Source organism: Prinia subflava, chromosome 1, assembly GCF_021018805.1.
Source record: "Prinia subflava isolate CZ2003 ecotype Zambia chromosome 1, Cam_Psub_1.2, whole genome shotgun sequence".
In the NCBI taxonomy this organism is placed as follows: domain Eukaryota; kingdom Metazoa; phylum Chordata; class Aves; order Passeriformes; family Cisticolidae; genus Prinia; species Prinia subflava.
Window position 1 is genome coordinate 145,131,608 of NC_086247.1, and position 19,201 is coordinate 145,150,808.

Sequence of the window (19,201 nt, forward strand, 5' to 3'; positions counted from 1 at the left end):
GTGTTGTCACGGCAAATTTTAATGTTAAGTCCACCTTAATTATACATCAGAAAATTAGAAACATAAAAGTGTTCTCTTCCTTTCTGCAACATTCATCATACTGTTGTTCCATTAGAATAACTTACATCTGTTCTTTTATGGTTCTTCCCTCTTTTATGTTGCACATAATTATGAGGTGCCTTCTTTTACGCTGACATGTACCATCACTGAAAATTTTGATAGGCTATGAATAAATTCAGGAGATGCCTGTTAATGCAAATGTGACTCACATTCATTCTTATTCAGATCTTTACTTATAGAACAGAACTGTGTATTGAGACAAATTCTGCCTTCAGCTACATGGGTATAAGTTAACTCTCACCAACTTCAGTGTCACTGAGTCACACCCACACATCTCAGAGCTGAAATGGGTCTCTTTTCTTTATGTTCAAAGTTTTGTCCTGCCCAGTTCAGGGTTAGAAAGAGTTTGTTTGTTTTTTAATCCTATCAGCAGATCTTCTTTTTCAGCAGAATGGGTCCTAAGATTTAGAACCAAGAAAACCACCCATCAGTTCGAAAACATTCATTGTAACATGCTAATCCTATTTACTCCTGATGGCTTTGTTTCTTAGATTCTTTATTTTTTCTGCTCAGTGAATTTTCTGCTCCTTGAATTAAACGTAATAATTAAGGTCTTTAAGCAGAACTTCCTCCATTGAGGCCAAATCCATGCATTTAGATAAATCAGCTAACCAGAAAAAGCCAGAAACTGAATTTGTTCCCCATTTTTGCTGTTTTTTAGTTACATGTGCCCTTGACTGGCATGGTGGAAATGGAGAACATATTTAGATTTGTGGAGCATTCTTAGCATTCAGTGTAGAAAAATGTTTCAAAAGGCTCCTGGGTTGCTATGAAACCACGAGTACTGATCTCCAATAAATGCCTTTGTCAGCCACCATAAATGATCTTACTCTGCACGTTGAGGACATGGGACATTGTTCATCACGTGTGCTGTTATTCATCTGGTGTCATCAGTCTTTTGGGGGAGAGCTTCTCCTCTGAGCTTACAAACAGAAATAAAACACTTTGCTTGCCAATGAAGGATGGAGGGACGTGACAGTCCTTTAGGAATCCCTTGTTCTGCCCTCACAGACTTACTGTCTCTGAACTGCAAGGGATTTCCTTTAAGTAAATCCAGTCTGTGTTCCTCTTCCTATTCCAGATGGACCACGACCCCCGAAACCCTGCATATATTGCCACCCAGGGCCCTCTCCCTGCTACTGTAGCTGACTTCTGGCAGGTAAGTTAAACATCTCTTTGAAAACTGAATTTATGTCATGAGTTTTCCTGTGCTTCTTGAAATGTAATTTGTGTGTGTGTTGTGCTTGAGTCACTCTGGGTGGAATAACCTTAATTCAGACGTCTTTTTAAAATCTAGTACATGGATATTCAAGCCATTTACGTAGAAGACAAGCCCTGCTAAGGAATATTTTATCTGAAAATTATACTGAAAACCTCAGGGTAAAGTATTCATACTTCAGTGCTTGGTCTCTGTAATTAAATTACTGCCAAGGAGTCAGTGATTTTCAGAGGGCCTGAAGAGTGCAGCCAGAATTCACTGTCATTCTCCAGACCAGAAAGGACCTAACACTGAGTGCCATGAATTTTCCACAGAAATCTACTCCACACATCCCAGTTCTCCAATATGCTGAAATCCTTATGTATTTCCCCTACCACAGGCAGTTAGGACCTAGCTGCATAAATTTAAGTAGGGGCACAAGTTTTTGCAGAGCTGGGGCTAAATGGAGTAGTTATTGATGCACAGTTAGGAGCTCACTTTTTATGCAGGTGTTTTAGTGCTGGTGCAGCTCTCAGACTGGGACCAACATTGTCAGGGTAGATGTGTGTGCTGGTGTGGTGGATACGAGTGTTAGATATTCCTTTGGAAGTGCAGAACTGTGTCTGAAAGTTTGCAGGAGCTGCCTGGGGAGAAGGCCAACTGGGGCTTATTATCAATATGAACATATGCTTTTATTTTTTGTTTTGCATTATGAATTTGGAAGTTTTCGTTCAGAAGAGAAGAGAATGTCTGTGTGACAATTTCAGAAATGTCATTGTATTTTAGGAGCTTGCATCTGTTGAAATCATCTCTTCATCTGCATCACTTGACCTATCATTAGAAAGTATTAACTGATCCCTACTGAAGACTCTTTTCATGTCACAATTTTTCTGATGAGAAATCAGGACATTTTCAAAAAAATTACTCAGTTTTGGGTGCGTGGATATTTAAGTGCTCAGTCCAAGATATTTTGGGACTGTTTTCTAGAAAGGCAGAGTAATTGCTTTCCATTTGACATCAGGTGAGCTTTTGGTCTGGCTTAAATTTTCACCTTGTGATTTTTGTCTTCACTGTTTGGTAATTAGCTAGAATTGAGAAGACTAATCTTCTTTTCTTGGCACATGGATTCCTTCTAACAGGCATGATACGTGAAAATGTATTTGTTAAGTTACACATGCAAAATCAAACAGTGTATTATCTTTATTCTCATTATTATCATTTATTATCATTATTCTTTAATGATATTTTATGGTTTCTGTGGCCCAGGCTTTTAATGGTTTATTTTTTCATACTTGTACATCTACATTGGGTATACTTTCACCTGTAAATGCCCCTTTACATGTTGAAAAATATATGTTCTAGTTTTTAAATAAAGCATTTAAAAAGCCCACTTTGAGTAAGCATTGGAGAAATCAGAATCAATCATACAAGCATAGTATGAAGGGTGCCTTTTGTTCTTCTCCCACACCAGTTTGAAAAGTTAGGCAACCTGTTTGCATGGTCCAGAGACCACAACTTCATTTCTTTGTTCATGGGACAGTCTTCTTCATTCTACTTCATACTTAGAAAATCTTTCTTTACTTTCTTTCCTCATGCTCTTTTGTGTGGAAGGGTGTTTCTTCACTTTCCTTCTTCTCTTTTTGCTATTTCTCTTCCAGTCATCCATTAGTGAAAGTTTACTCCAGCTCCCCACCAGGTTTGCTGTAAATGTCTCCTCAGAAAGCATTTGGGAGCCCTGGTTCAGCTTTGGTTTGAGTGTGGCTGTGTGCATTTCTGACATGATGCTATTTTGCTGTTTCTTCTGTTGGGTTCCATAGAAAAGGGGCTTTCTAGTGTTTATTTTGATGATGTCTGTCACTTCAATATAACAAGCTACCTGTGCCAGTGTCCTGATTTGGTCCATTACTTTTGTTAAACTTCCTGCAGATCACATTTCAGTGTGCCAGTTCTTGTCCCAAACTTTCTATACAGCCCAGGGTATCAACCAGGTGTAATAAACAGGCCAAGAGAGATGAGCTCCTTGCAGAACACTGCATCCACCACCACTGAAATGAAGCAGATCCAGTGTACAAGTCAAAAGCCACAGCTCAAACATATTGAAGTTTATTCCCAGTTGCAGGAGAAAAGTTATTTCTATTTTTCACCTAATAGTACCTATTTTAATGTAAAGCATAGGAAATCTGAACTTGCTATGAAAAATAGTCTTAACTCCTGTTAAGGAACAAGCAGTTGATATTTACTTGGATACAGCTTTCAGTAGTTTATGGTGCTTCCATGATGCTGCCACCAGGGATTGTTTAAAGATTCAGTTATTCATTCCTGATACATCTTCTCAGTGGTTCTCCTCCCTCTCCCTCCTCCACTTAATGCCAGCTGTTGCAGAGTTGCGTTGCTGTTTTTCCCCGTTTGTGCTCAGTGAAGCAGTTTTCTGACTGATAGTGAGAGGAGTGACTGACTCCAGAGAGATCTGGGACTGTTCTGCTGTTCCTTGTCTAAATGCACAGTGTCATGCTTTAGCAAATCCAACAGAAACTCTTGGAGCTTCGCACCACCTTCCATGGCAATGTTTACTGGATGTATTGCTTCTTATTTTTGCAGAGATACAGCTGCTGAGGTTCCAAGAGCCAGGGTGCACAGTGGGCATCACCCACTCTGTTGTGTCTTGGCTGAAAGGTTGCCCCAGCAAGAACCTGTTGTAATTGTTTCCACTCCTGTAGGCATTTCAAGATGACTCCTAGAAAACTCTGGTCTACAGAGCATTTGTTTTACTTGAGAGTGTAAGGCAACTTTCTTGGCATATTCAACACAGCTGATACACACAATGAAATCCAAACTGCTTCTGATCTGTGCTGTCTACATTTCATGCTCTCGTTCTAGATATAGTTTCTAGGCTGGCTTTCTCTTAAGCTTTCATTATATTCTCCCACCACTCAGTGACTCCCTCTACTCCAGTACAAGCAGTCTGGCCTGCTATGAATGGATTTGTGGAATGTCACAATAGTTTGTAGGTTTCACCAAACAAATAATTTAGTTTTGGGCAATCTTTTTTCCAGTTTTACTGGCAGGCCCCTCTAAAACCTGCTATGTTGATCCAGTGCCCAGTATTTTAGTGCAAGTGCTGTTAGACACTTAGCAATCAAATTCTCATTTACTGTACTCACGTTGCCCAGATCCAAACAAAGACCATAGTTAGCTCAGTGCTGTTGCTTTCTCAAATTAGGCAGAGCTTTTCCATACAGTGTTGGTGGTGCTTGGTCCAGGCTCATGTAGTTTAGCATCCTTAGTACAGGTGAGCAGATCCAAGCCTAGTACCACTATGAGATTGAAGAGGCACCAGTTCCACTGATCTCACTGGTCACCACTTCTTGGAAGATTATGTCCTTTTGGTAGGGTGGAGAGGAGCAGGTGTCATTCTTCAGTACCATTTAACTTGAGCCACTAGAGTTGGCCATTAGTCTCAGAATTTTCTGTAAAACTTTCTATTCATTTGGGTTTCCAAGTTGACCTGAGAGATCAGCTTGATGGGAGTTTTTCTTCCAAAGGCACAGTGTTTGAGCTGGAGATGGTCCAAATGCCTGGATATTGGTCATTTGCAAATGGTGTTCAAATTTGTATATATTGTAAGAAAAATAATGATAAAAAAGGCAATAGTCTTATACTGACTTTTCTAATGGTAGAAAACATCCATGGTTATCTGTGTCCCTCCAGTTTACTTCTCCAGCTACTCAGATTCTTGGCACAGCTTCTCTCAGTCAGCAAGTGCCAAGTTAGTTCCAACTTTCCTGGCTTACCTATTTCTCTGAGAACTTTCTAGCCCACAGGAGTTGTGTTGTCAGTCATCTCATTGATCTGTTTTGCCACAGGGCTTCCTAATCTGCCTGGATGCTCTGTGTTTGCAGCTCAAGCAGAGATTTCATCTCTACCCGCCTGTCATCTCTTGGACCACTCTGGAAATTTTCCAGCCACTACTTTAATTAATTTTGAAAAGCCTCCAGCTGATTTAGGTCTTCTTCTAATTTTATCTGGTCTTGTTTTCATCTCTTTTTACCAATTACTATTTCTGAGAAATACATCCTTCATTGATTCTATTTTCGTTCAGTGGGAATTCCACCTCACGATTCCCTTTCTCGGAAACTGGATGACTGTCCTCACATGGTATTAATCCATTTTTACCTGAGTGGTTAAACAGTTTGTCAGGACTGTGGGTTGTTTTCCTCTCAGCTGGAAAGAAAATTCATCCTCAGGACAGGGTTTTGCTTTGATAGAGTTCCATTTTATTTACAAAGAAAGAACAGTTTTATTTCCTTGAACAAAGACAGAATCAAATAACAGTCAATAACTTCTTTTTTCCAACCCTCATTCACCCAGTGTTTTACCCCCAACCTCTCTTTCAGCTTTTCTTCTACCAGGATCACAATTTGTCGAGCTGTGCTGGTGGTTTCTTTATTCCTTTTACACATTTATGCTGCTTATCAGGATTAATCATCTTGCCTTGATTAATGCTCTCTCTCTGCATTAAGCATATCACTTTCTAGAAAAACTCACGGGTCCATATGCTTCATGTTTCTCTTGTTTTTGATGATAACTTCTGTAATTTCAGTTATCAGGCTTCATAAAAGAGTTTGCTTGTTTCTTACATTTATCTTGAATGAAAGGTGATGATTTTGTCCAGCAGTTTCAGTGAGATTTCACTCAGCTCTTTCACATAGCGCTATTAAAATTCAACATCTCTTTGAACATAATTCAAAAGAAAGAGGATGTAGAACATTTCTGATCTATAACAAGTTTTCGCAGCAGGAGTTCCATGTTGTGAATAATTCTGGAGGCATAAAATTTTATTATTTTCAGTATGTGCTGGGTTATAATTCCACAAAATATTTGACATGAAGTACATGTCTTAACTTGCCAAGTATTCTAAGAAGCAAGGGATGATAATATGCAAGAAGCTATTTCTAAGAGTTAGGATACTTAAAACCAACTGTCCTTTCACTGAAAAATTGTTCTTAATTATGCTGGTTTTATAAATTGCCTGTCTGCTAAGGTTCATCATCTCCAAATGGTGATTTCTGTAGGAGGCCATAAATTTTCCCTCTGGAAAATACCCCATATCACGTCTTTCTTTGAATCTGCCCACGTTTGCCCTTCTTTCCCCACCTTCTTTTTGGAGGGAAGTACATTTCCACGTTTTTTTTTATTTTATTTTCCACGTTTTTTATTCAGTAAGTGAAATAGGATGAGGGAACAGCCCTTCCTGCTAATGCTTTAGTTGCCTTACAAAATGAAATAATATGTGATGTATATAATTTTGTAAACATTTGTTGTGCTGCTGTGATGTCCTCCCTCCATGAAGAACATAATTAATCATTATCTGATCATTATCAAAGTTCTGCAGAAGGGGTAGAGAAATATGATTTTCCTCATTTTGCAAATGCTGAGTAAGGTACAGGGCACCTATAACAGTAAGTCATGAAAGTAACTCAAATACAGTCCACACTCGTAGTGGGCACACTCTTAGTATAGACCAGAAAACTCCATGGGTTTTGCCTAAACAGTTCTGTAGCTCAGGCTGCAATAGATAGCTTGAGCTATCTACTGTATATATCTGTTGTATATATCTATTGTATATATAGTGTCTATTTTTTATACCTACAAATTTATATATATGTATGTATATAAATAGATCCCCCAATGCCTTACTCTGGCAAGGCTGACAGAGCAGACACCACTCATGAACAGGATGAAGTCAGACAGGAGCAGGAAGGAGGAAGGCAGACTTCAAGTGCTGCCCCTTTGTGGTTGGGTTGCTCCTCTAGGAAGGAAAAGCTTCCATCACCCTACACATTCTGAATCAAACCATGCTTTCCCTTACCCCATCTTTCCTCCACTATTTGTCAGTACATGAAATAGTCTTGAAACTGGAAATGCTCTTCAGCCTTCTTGTTAGTGGTGCCTGAATCTTTCTGACAAAGAGAGGGGAGTGGAGGTTTGCACCCTTGTGGCTGTAGTGATTGGGGAAACCTCATCTCTGTTCCCTTGATTATTTTTGACTTTTATTGCAGGACTGTAAAATGTAAAGTACAGAAGGGGTCCCAAGAATAAAGTCCATAGCCCTAATATGAGCCAGGGAGTTCTCACTGCCATTTGCTTTTTGTTGCCCCAGTCCTGCATTTCTTAATCTAAAACTATTTTTACTTTTGCCTACCCCTGTTCAGGAGTAATTTATCAGCATCAGTCCAAAAACCTGACTGTTGGTTTCCTCCCAGATCTCAAGAGCATATTAAGAACTGATTCCTGAATCACAGTCTTGAGGACGTGATAAATCTTTGCATGTCTAATCAGCAGCACTTGCTTCTCTCTTCCAGTTTTGGAATTCATTAAAAGAAATACGAAATACTGTAAGTTGACTGTTTCCTGTGTAAAAAGAATTAGTCACCAGTAGTCTCTAAGGGCAAATCCCAGTAGCAGGAGACCATGTCCCCATAGCTGAATGAGTCTTCCAGCAAAATCAGTGTTCCAAGCCCATGGGCTGAGTAGGAACAACTGTACAAAACCTTGTCTACTCTAAATGCTGGTTTCTGTGCTCCCACTTCAGCACGTGTTGTGAGTGCTGAAATTAATTTACAGAGTAAATTATTCTTCTGCATTTTGTTCTGTGCAGACACAGTGCTTTCAAGCAGTTGTGATTCCCAAGTTTTATTTTCTTTGCCTGAAATGGGACCTCCTGCATGTCTAATCAGTTCTCACCTTCAGAAAGAGGAGCAGATGAAAACCAAGAGAAAGCAATTCAATGTGTAAAATATGCATATTTTAATTTAATAAAGGGAAAACAGCAAGGGAGACATAGGCACAGAACAGTAGCCCCTAGAGCTCTAGTAACTTGTCAAGCCATGAGAAATAAATATAGCATTAGAAATTCCATAGGCGTTCAGTGAAGGAGTCTGCTTTTAACACGCTCCCTTCTAATTATGGGTCTGGTACTTTGAAATGGTCCCTTAAAATTTGTATCCCTTGATTTTTAGTTTCCACATTTTCAGTACTAAAGGAGAAGCTAATTTATGATGATTTTGGTGGACTTTTGCTCCTTAATGTGGTTTTGTCAGCAGTGCAACTCTAAACAGAGCTCATATTTAAATTATTTAATAATAAGGTTGAGTTAGGAGTCTACTGAGAAGAATAAGAGCAGTTTATGTCTCTAGGAGAAAGCAGAAAGAGAAATTATTGCAACACATACAGTCATCTTGAATTTGCCTTTGCCAATGACTTCCAAACAAGTGTTGCTGCAACAGAAGGGGACATAAAACAACTCTGTATTTATATATGGTCCTCTCTGCAGACTTTTTTCCAGCTGCAGATACCTTTTAAAATGAAATACAGATTGTTGGCCATTAATCTTTCAACATACAGATTTGCTTAACTGTCAGGCACAGTTATGATTTTTCAAACTGCAATTCTGACCTTGGCAGATTTGACCCATTTCATATTATGCCATTTACAAACAAAATATTTCGCAAAAAGAATTTGTGTGACTTTTTGACTGGCATGCATTGTGGAGCTCTAGTTGGTAACAAAAAAATCTAAATTCAACCTTCAATTGAATTCAACCTTCAATTTTTTCCTTCAGTTAAAAGATCTTTTTTTTAAAGCTTGAAAGACATCACAGTTCACTTAATTATTTTCACACTATGTAATGGATTAATATTACCTGATGCAGCAAGGGTTAGTACCTTGCTTTGTTGGTTTTTTAAAGAGTCAGGTTTTTGATTATCCTTAGGAATTATTTGGGTTCTCTTTGCTGGTTCATCTGCTTTTCTGAGTCTTTGCATTTACCAGTTATACAAATTGTATGCAACTGGTAAATGCTTTAGGGAAGCCTAAAGGACTGAAAAGGTAAATTCTGTAGTTTGCTGGTGGTCTCTCCCAGAGAGCAGCTGGTATGATTAGCATGTTACATTTAGTGAACTGGCTGAATTTAACTGATTATCCCATCTATCTTCTACTTGTAAATCATTGCATTTTAGAAACTTCTCCACTAGTCTCCGTTAAATGAAGTGTCTGGGCAGAGCTCGTATCTTGTCATTTCTCCATCACAAAAATGACAGAAATGGCTGAAAAAAGGAGTTTGGGGAGAATCATTTATTATAAAAACAAGCTTCAAAGTGATGAAGTGTCTGAAAAAGGAAAGGGGGTTCATACTAACCATTTTATTTACAAGCTAATAAACAAGGACATTTTAAAGTATAAGCTATCAAAAACTGATGTTTTATCAGATTCATGGCAGTGTTGTAACACTGGTTCTGCTATTTGTAACTTTGTTTTTCTCATTACATGAAAAACCAATTCTATGCTCGTTTTCAAGTAATTCTTACTAAATATAATTCATCCCAGTGTGGAAGCCCTTTATATGTGACTGGCAATGCTGGATAACCACAGCATGAGGTCTCTACACTTGGTGGATTTCATCAACAGGGAATTCTGAGAATCTCAAATGCTCTACTCATCTTTGGGTTGCAGGATTCAGCCTTTAATTTGCAGCAAATAGAACAGGATGATGTTATTCTTGTCCAAGAGGTGTTCTGAGAATGATGCATACAGCAGAACCTCATTAAAGGTCATTAACACATTACTCTCTAGGCCTGCAGGCTGAAGGTGGCATCTCACACAAAATCATGCAGTGTCCTCCTTTTTTCAGCAAAAAATACACTGCAGGCTCTGCAGTGAGCTCCTGTGCAGAACTTGGCCTTTATCACTCCCATTCACAGGACCCCATTCAACTTTTCTTCTTCTACTGAAAGTGTAACCATGAATTACAAACATGAGCCTGCCTGTGCTAAGTCATTTAAATAAATTTAGTTTTATATATTGCAAATATATACATGTATATATTATATGATGTATATATATATAAAAATAGATTTAGTTTTTGTAGACTCTCAGAGTCTAAGGCTTAATTTTACTGGGCTTTGCATAAAAAGAAGAGCCTCTGCCCTGAGGACCTGATGTTCTCTTTATTCTTCTATCACATTGTGCAAGCATAAAAAGTTCAGAAGTATGTGAATTACTGCATATTTGCCATTGAACTTCTTTCTCCATTCTCCAAGGCCAGCTGAAATGTCTCTTTGGTAACCACAGGCTTCTCCAGAGGCTGTGCTGGGGTTGTGCAGACCAGGTCTGGGCTCCCTGTCCTTTCTGTACCAAGACACGTCCTTGGGGCCATTTTCTAGTTTGTGGGTGTGTGTGGACACTGAGCACAGCCAGGTGTGAAGTGCTGGGAGATGCAGCTTCTGAAAACCCCATCAACTGCTTAAAGATGGGGAGGTGAAGAGAGGACAGCGTAAAACTCAGTGAACTGCCTTGGACTCATCCTGCTTCCAAGCTACTTGGAAATAGATGGTGACAGATACCAGCCTGATGTTCTAATATTTAAATTAGCAAGGAAACAAAGGAAATGCTGTAGCCCTCCAGTCACAGGCAGTGAGCCTTAGTGAAAATCCCATCTCAATGGTAAGCACAGGACATGCAGGGCCAGTTGCTTGTAACAGGAATCAAGGCACTAGGTCGTATTGCCTTCTTGATTTAGTGGATTTGACTTCTACTTTTCACACAATGACCTAAAAGAAATATTATACCCCAGAGTAACTTTGAAATTGTTTGTTTAAATTAACTTTCATTTGGATTTATGCTTAATGAAATCTTCAGAGATGCAGACAGCCCCTCTCTAATGAAATGCTCCGTCTTTGAACCAATGAACAGGGTTTCCAAACTGCAAGGATTCCTCTCTAAATGAGTGGGCTTTTATAATGTTACACTTGGGTGGCACAAGCAGAGTGCTCGATGATTAGTTTATGGTCTAGATCATTGTATTTTTATTACACTCATAAAAACTGTGTTTCTCCTCATTTTCGTAATGGCTTCAATGAGCTTCTATACCTTCTAGAGGCACATTAAATCGTTATGTGATGAAAGTACTGATTTAGTGGGGCTAGTTTTAAAGTAAGATGCATGTTTTGAATTCTTATCTTAGTCTGATTGCTGGCTGGAAAAGGTGAAACTACTTTAGAATGAATGAAATCTGTATCATCTTCCTTACATACAAAGAAGGTTTCCAGCTGTGGCCTGAAACAAATGCAGTACAAAAAAGATACAAATTATAAATATACATCTGTCTGTAAAGTGTCTATAATTTTAAAGTATGCTTAAATGATTTTGTGGCACTGTGAGGTTTTAATATGAGAATGAGGAAATTACAGACATTTTTATTTAAAAAAACTTTCTTAAGGGGTTAAAATGAAAAAAAAATGTTCTTAAATTCCAGTGTAATTTTTTTACCCCACTTATTTTCAAAATGATAAATAACCCTATTCTGTGTAGACCCTAGATTCATTTCTCTAAATAATTCTAAGCTGGTTTTAAAAGTAGTTTTAATTAGTTGCAAAATGAAAAAAGGGAAGAAAAATGTTATTTGTTTCTCTACATGCAGGCTATTCTTAAAAGAGAAGACAACATCATTATCCATGAATGGGAAACCTTTTTATTTGATATGTAATTAAAAAAAATAATCCTTGAATTGAATGTATCATCTCATCTTTGCACAGTTTAAACAAAGGCCTTTTTTGTTGACAAAATTTACATGTCAATACAGTTGCTTATAAATATTTCTGTGAAATAAACATAACCCTTCACAAAAAGAGCAGTTTACTCTTCATTTAGTAATTTTATATGCTAGCAAAAAGACAATGAAAGTTGTATGCAAATATAACATCAATGTACAGCATAATAATAACAGTTTTTAGTGATTATACTGCTTGGTATTAATTCATAGGAGCCTTTTTGTTCAGTCATGGGCTGTGTTTGGAACAGAGAAATGCCAGACCAGAGCATCTTTGCTTATTTGCTGTTTGTGAGAGACATCCACAAATCCTTTAGTTTAGGATGTGCTTGATTCTTGTATCCTACTCTGTTGCTGATCTAAATTATTAAGTGATCATGCTGGCAGTGAAGATAGTCTGTTTTCCTCTGTTTTCTTCTGTTTTCCTCTGTTTCTGCAGTACCTGTGCTCTGTGGGTGCAGTCTGCAGCACAAGTTGCACTTTGATTCTACCTCCAGGGGGAAAAAAAAGGGGGGGGAGAAAATGGGAAAACAGAACTAAAAAAGAGAAAGGAGGAGGGGAGAGGAGAAAAAAGTAACAAAAGAAAAAGTAGAAAAGAGGGAAAGAAAAAGGAAAAGAAAAAGAATATTTAAAAAGAAGGAAAAAGGAAGAAAGAAAACAAAGGAAAGCTGGAAGGAAAGAAAGAAGGAGAAAGAAAGTGTGCACGTTTGCAACGAATCTTTTATAAATGTGCGTTTGGAGGGATGACTTCTCCATCCAAAATGTTCCTGGAAAAACAAATTTGCTTTGAATTTTCCCTGCCTTTTCTTCATTCCTGTTGTTCAGATGCAACTTTTATGATTGTTTCAGCAATGCAGCACTTTAATGGCTTTTGCTACTGGGCAAACTGAAAAAAGACTGGTTGAGAACAAAAACAGGTTTCAGTACATGTGACTTTAGTAATCTTTGCTGCTTCAGTGTTAAATATCAAATCTTAAATAGATGGGTGTTCTGCAACACCATTCAGTATTCCTTTAGAGGATCTAAAAGTTTGACAGAAAAGCAATTGAACATGGTACCGGGAGCAAGGAGAGATTTTGTGGATGACCTGAACTGAAATCGCAGGAAATTCTTTAATATTTCATGGACGCCTGCAAAATATGGTGCCGGTTTATTCAGGGATTTGAAAGCAGCTGCAGAGCAAAAGTGTCTAATGAAAATGAAATAAATTTCCTGTGAATGGAATAAATTTTGATTGTGTGTCTGAGTGCAGTAATTATACATGTCACGCAGTAATTAGGCAGTCACAGTGTGGCCACGGTGTCTTTCTTTGTCTGCAGATGGTCTGGGAGAACGGCTGTGTCGTTATTGTCATGCTGACACCCCTGGTGGAGAACGGAGTCAAACAGTGCTACCACTATTGGCCAGACGAAGGGTCAAACCTCTACCACATCTACGAGGTACCTGCACAAAATCTCTGGTTGCAAACGTGACAGTAAGTGCAGGGGCTGGTTCCAGACGGGGCAGAGTGATGTTGGAGACCCTCTAACCTGCAGGTCGAGCTGCAGACTCTTGGTGCGCCTTCGGGGAGTTTTGCATTTGCAAGAAAAAATGGGAGCGCAGCTTTCACAGCAAGGTGGTTTCCACCAAATGAAATATGGTAAATAATGAGTGAAATGTTGCAATATTAGGACAATAATTTTTGCATTTTGAATGGTTTTTCAATTGGTTGATATACGAAAGCATGTATTTATATTTTACGGGAAAATAGTATTTTTTGAATTAGCGATTTTTTGCCTTAGGATATGTAGCCATATGTAAATCGTTGTAGAAAAACCTCTATATTGCTGTAGTAATTAACCCTATCTATTTTTATCTTTTGCCTCAGTCACAACAACAAATACATATTTTTATTTTCTGCTTTGCATTTCTAGCCCAAAATATCACATCACGAGTTACGTTGCAATGCAACGTTGACAACAACTGTCAGATTTTTCCAGTGGTCCAGCTGTGTAGAGGAAGAAAATAATACCACAATGCCAAATACAAAGAAATGTGGAGAAATTGTGAAGAAATACTGTTATTGAAACTAAAACGGGAATAAAGTAATTTCCTGAAAAGATGAGCTCTACAAATAAGCTGCATTTTTAGTGCTTATTTTTCTTCATAGCAAAAGAAACTGAATTTTCACTTCTCATGTGAATTCAACTCAGATTTTTAAGACCTCTGAGAGTGGCCTGGGCAACGCATTTGTGGATGTTTCTGAAAAGAAAGGAACTGCCAGTCTAGCACATTCTCAATACAAAATAACTTTTGTATTCACATAATGTTATAAAGATTAAAATTCAGTGAATTTTCCTTCTGCATTAAAATTGTCAAGATTTTTCTTATGTTTTCAAATGCAATAGCAATTGCAGCTAACCCCTTTCTGACAGCTATACTGACTGCTGAATCAACACCCCCTCCCAAAAAAAGGCCGATTTGCTAATAGAAATAAAATTTTCATGCAATTCCTTCATCCCAGAAATCTTACACCTGCAGTCCTGAAGGCGTGATTTGCAACCCAAATTGCTGATCTGCGTTTGTTCCTTCCTGTGGGTGCAGGTAAATCTTGTCTCTGAGCACATCTGGTGCGAGGATTTCCTCGTGAGGAGCTTCTACCTGAAGAACCTGCAGACCAATGAGACCCGCACAGTGACACAGTTCCACTTCCTCAGCTGGAACGATCAGAGGGTTCCTGCTTCCACCAGATCCCTTCTGGATTTCCGCAGGTAAAGCACAAAGTGTGGCGCTTTTAAGACAATACAGGTCTGGGGAACTGCTGCTTTTTTCTGTCCTTGAAAGATTTTTGGGTTGAAAGGGGGCTCCTCAGCCTGTGATGCCACAATGCTAAACTAAGAGCAATATCTTCAGTAGGTTGATGTTTAGTGTTGCCTCACACAGAGATTTTGCCTGGGTTTAAGACGTATTCGTTTCCCGTTTAGAGATCAATACCTTTCCTCCCTTTGTATAATCTTAGTGCTTCTGTATTTCTTTGTTTTTCAAGTATTTATCCATTTCTGCAACTTCCAGGCTTTTTGTGTGGCTCCCCCAAGATCCTTTATCAGGACTCTCACAAGTAAATTAGGAAGTGTGAGCATGCTCGAAAAAAAGAAACACAATGGAGTCATATGGCAATAGCGTCACTCCCATGGGACTGTTTGCTCATAAGGATCCAACAGCGAGGTCTGCAGACCTTTGGCTGCAGGATGGTGGGAGCTTGAGAAAAGAGATGAAAATGTTGACAAAGCGCACCCTTTGGAACTTAAAAGAAAGTCAGCGTGGCTTTAAAATACAAACATACAAAGGCAAAAGCTGTGAAAGTCCTTGCCACCTTCTCTAATGTTTGCTGTGCCTATCTAAATTTTAATTTGAAAATTAAAGCCATGCATGATAAATGCTGGAGCGGAATAATCTTCATTTGATTGCAAACCGTGCCCAGTGCATCACGTGTAGGTGTTAGCGTGTACCAGCTAATCCACAGCCACGCGCTTATGACTAATGAAAAGAATCTCCGGGAGGTTTGGGGAGTTGGTGCTCAATCCGCCGGCGGCCTGTGGGATCCCGAGCTGCTCTCTCTGCTCTGCAATATCATCCACAACCCCCCAAAGTGATTATAAAGGGCTCAGCGCTCAAAAGGTCCAAACTTGTTTCTTTCAAGGAGTGCTGGGAGCTCTGACTGACGCCAGTCAAAGTTGTGCGTCTCCACCCGAGGGGAGGAGCTGGCCTGCAGCCAACAGGAGCTGGTTGCACAGTTGTCCTTTGGCAAAATTTTACCCTTAAAAATCTAGGACTGAATGCCACCCTTCATCCACTCAGTATTCTTGTATGTATTGCAAGGCTTTTCAAAGCAGAGAGACATCTCACACGGTGCAGGTGAGGTAATGGAGTGCAGCTGCTCTGAGTCACTTGGAGCTATGGCTAGGTGTGGATGTAAGGATATACTACAGAATCACAACACAAAAGCAGTAGCAGAGCAAGGAAGCACAGCCATAGGATGGAGCTGTAATTGAATTTTCAAGGTTTTCTTCTCTGGGTTCAACTTGAATGTGGTTTTTATAGGTTGATTTCCCTTTGCTTGTGGTACCAAGGAGTTGCCTGTAGTGAATTTCTGCAGTGAGAATTGTGCCTCGGTTCCATTAAGCTGTGTGAGGCTGCAGCACAGAGCCAGTGCAGCGCCCGGCCCTGCGCTTTTCAAAGTTACTGGGAAATCTGCTAGAATTCTAACTAGAGCACAAATGAGCCTGTACAGCCAGGACTTCTGAAGCTCAGAGCACCTCGCCTCTGGCTTGTTTCAGTAAGGATTGAGGTCCCTGCGTGAGCTGTAGGATTAGATCTACAGTAAGTCACAGTTCACATCGCCAGCAAAGCGCTTCTTAGAGTGACATTGTGTAAGGGTTAAATAGCCGTGTTGAAGAAGTGTTCTGGAATACTTTGAAAAAGAAAAATGATAACTAGATGAGAAAAGTAGCAGAGCTGCCATTCTTTGTATTTTAAGCCAGTATGGGAATGAACCTGTTAAGATTTAATTGAATTCTGAGTGTTCATTTCACATGTATTCACAGTCCAGTGTAGGGTACTGTAATCATTTGCTACGTGCAGATTTTGTACAATGAACTCATAGTACTGAATGCATAGTAAAATTCTGCCTGAAAAGGAATTTTGGCATGCACAATAGCTGGTCTATGAATCTCAGTTTTCTTGGTCATCTGATCTTCGGGTTGTTTTTTTTTCTTTTTTTTCATTCTTTTTTAATGACAAAAAAACTAATGCACTATCGCTAAAATAATGTGTTTGGAATTCATTAATACAATACATGTTTTGCACCTGAAGCTTTCTATTAAAAGTACAAACTCTGCTGGATTACGACAGCTGAGTCATAAAGCCCCCAGAAAAATGTCTGACAGTGCTACCATACTCTTAGTAGGGTAGTGCTAGGAAGGGGCTGCTCTCATTTCTTTTAATCTTATCTATGTTTTTATGTGCATTCAGTGTGTTTGTATATATATATGGATATGTGTGTATATTTATATATTCACATACATATATGAAATTAAGCATATACATAACCAACCCTCTATTTTTTGTAATTCATCACCAAGAAAAATTGGATTCCCAAAATTACCTTGCCCAGAGTCTGTGGAAATATGGACCTAAACATTTTTATTGAAGTAAATTCTGCAAGTCTCTTTGAAAACTGAAAGCTTACGTTTTTCTTACTCTGTATCAGACAGTGATTTAGATGATTTTGCATCTATCAGATACATTAAACCTTGCTGAATAATCTATCATACTTTCACAATGTAGGAATAAATTGCTAAAAAGAGATTATTCTATATCCTTTACAAATCTGTGCAAAAGACAGTCCCTGAGAGGTGAGGCTACTGCGGAAACCACTGGTCAGTTTTAAATGCTTCTGGAGTCCTAATTTCATTTTGAACAATAGACCAATCATTATTGCTCTGGACTAGCTTGTTAGTCATGCACTGATATGTGTCATTAAATATTTCTTGAGCCCAGAGGGAGCACATTTACACTTTAAAGAGGGACTGCTAAGCTAAAAGATAATTAGCATCACATGTGAGGGCTTTGCTTAAAATATATATCTATTATGCTATCACTTCTCGCTGTGTGCAATGGCATTTACTAACACTGCTCACTTTAAAAATGGACAAATTCTTATTTTGCCAGCTAATTAGCGGTTGCCAGTGTCATTTTTGTGATGTTGCAGCTAGTAATATGAGCCCAGTTGCATAGTCACAAAAGTGATCATTGGAAACTGTGACTCTGCTGCAGGGACAATGTGGGAAACCCCTTTTCTGAGCCTCTAACGACCTCTGACCTTTGCTTGCTGATGGTTTGCATGATGATTTCTTTTTCACTCAATGAGCCAAGGGTTGGTTTGTATTACTAATCATTCTTTCTAAGTTAATTCTTCCTGTATATGTATATATATATATATATAATATATATTTTCTTCAACATTCAAGAACTTTGCTTACTGATGAATTTTCAGCTCACTCTCATTAGCCAGAACTAAGAATGAAATGAGATGTTGCTGCACTTCTAAATATTTTCATAAGCTATATATAGACAAAGCTACGAACCAGCTGGATTGAAACCCTTTGTTTTAATGTGTTTTCTGAAATGTGTGATAATGAAAATGTTTGAAACGCCTTCAATAAAACTGACAAACATAAGGTGTCTTTCCCTAACATGTGTCTCTGGCTGTCTGATTTACTGAGAGGTCTGATAGATTTAGATTGAGTTTGTCATTGAAATTATATTAGGACTTTGGTAGATGGCTAGTCACAACATGCAAATATCATATTAGTGGTGCCACGCAAGGAACAAAGGAACCACACAAGCAGAAAGAGAAACGGTAAATACCCCTCTGTAGTGATTAGCTTTTATTTAATACTTGAAATGGAAAAACACCTCTTTACTAATGCCCATGATGGGGGTGGGGGGAGAGTGACCAGCTGCAAGCTGAGGAATGCAGGCTGTACCAGATGTTGGTACAGACATTTCAAATATAATTTACTGTACAATAATCTAAAAAAAAAAAAAAAAAAAAAAAAAAACCCACAAAAAAACCAAAACAAACAAAAATAAACCAACCACCACCAAACCAGTCTTTATATCATATAGAGAAGGAGCTGATCCTCAAGATATGGCCATCAGGAATTGAGTGGTTCATCCATGTGAAAACCCTGCTGTAGCCCAAGTCGTTGAAGCTTTGTTTGGTACTGCCTGCATATAGATATATTCATGGACATAGAAATGGTCCATTTAACTTCCGAAATCATGTGCTTCTCAATGACTTAGAACTCATTTCATAAGAACATTGTTCTACTGCATTAATTAGGTACATCCAGGGAATATAAATAGAGACAGAATGTCTCTGCAAGTGTGATTTACATAAGTAAGCAAGAGAGTAAGAATTGTGAAAAATCCCTGAATTCAGATGTTTGAGGGGGATCTCTACAAGAGCTTAATATTGTTCCCAAGTTTGGTTAGAATCTGAAGTAGCAAAAAGAAGAATGTGAAAACATGGTTTCATGGAGTATCACCAAAACCTCCCTAGCCAAGCCCATTTGGGTTGAGTTCCAGGTATCCCAACACACTGTCAGAAGTTTAGGCATCTTCAGGCTATACTGTAAGCAGTGTTTAAAGATATGTGCATGTTTTCACAGCACAGATGTTAGTGAATAGATGAACAGCCAAGAACTAAATGATTCAGTAGGTTAGTTATGCTT

General features: G+C 38.6%; 1 protein-coding gene across 1 annotated transcript in view; it reads left to right on the forward strand.

The window, feature by feature from the left end:
• Nucleotides 1–19,201, forward strand: part of PTPRN2 (protein tyrosine phosphatase receptor type N2) — a 633,487-nt gene that overhangs the window by 585,685 nt on the left and 28,601 nt on the right. Inside the window, exons 17-19 of the mRNA XM_063415765.1 lie at nt 1,202–1,279; nt 13,244–13,363; nt 14,508–14,674. Coding sequence (XP_063271835.1) covers nt 1,202–1,279; nt 13,244–13,363; nt 14,508–14,674 — 365 coding nt within the window. The remainder of the gene's footprint in view (nt 1–1,201; nt 1,280–13,243; nt 13,364–14,507; nt 14,675–19,201) is intronic.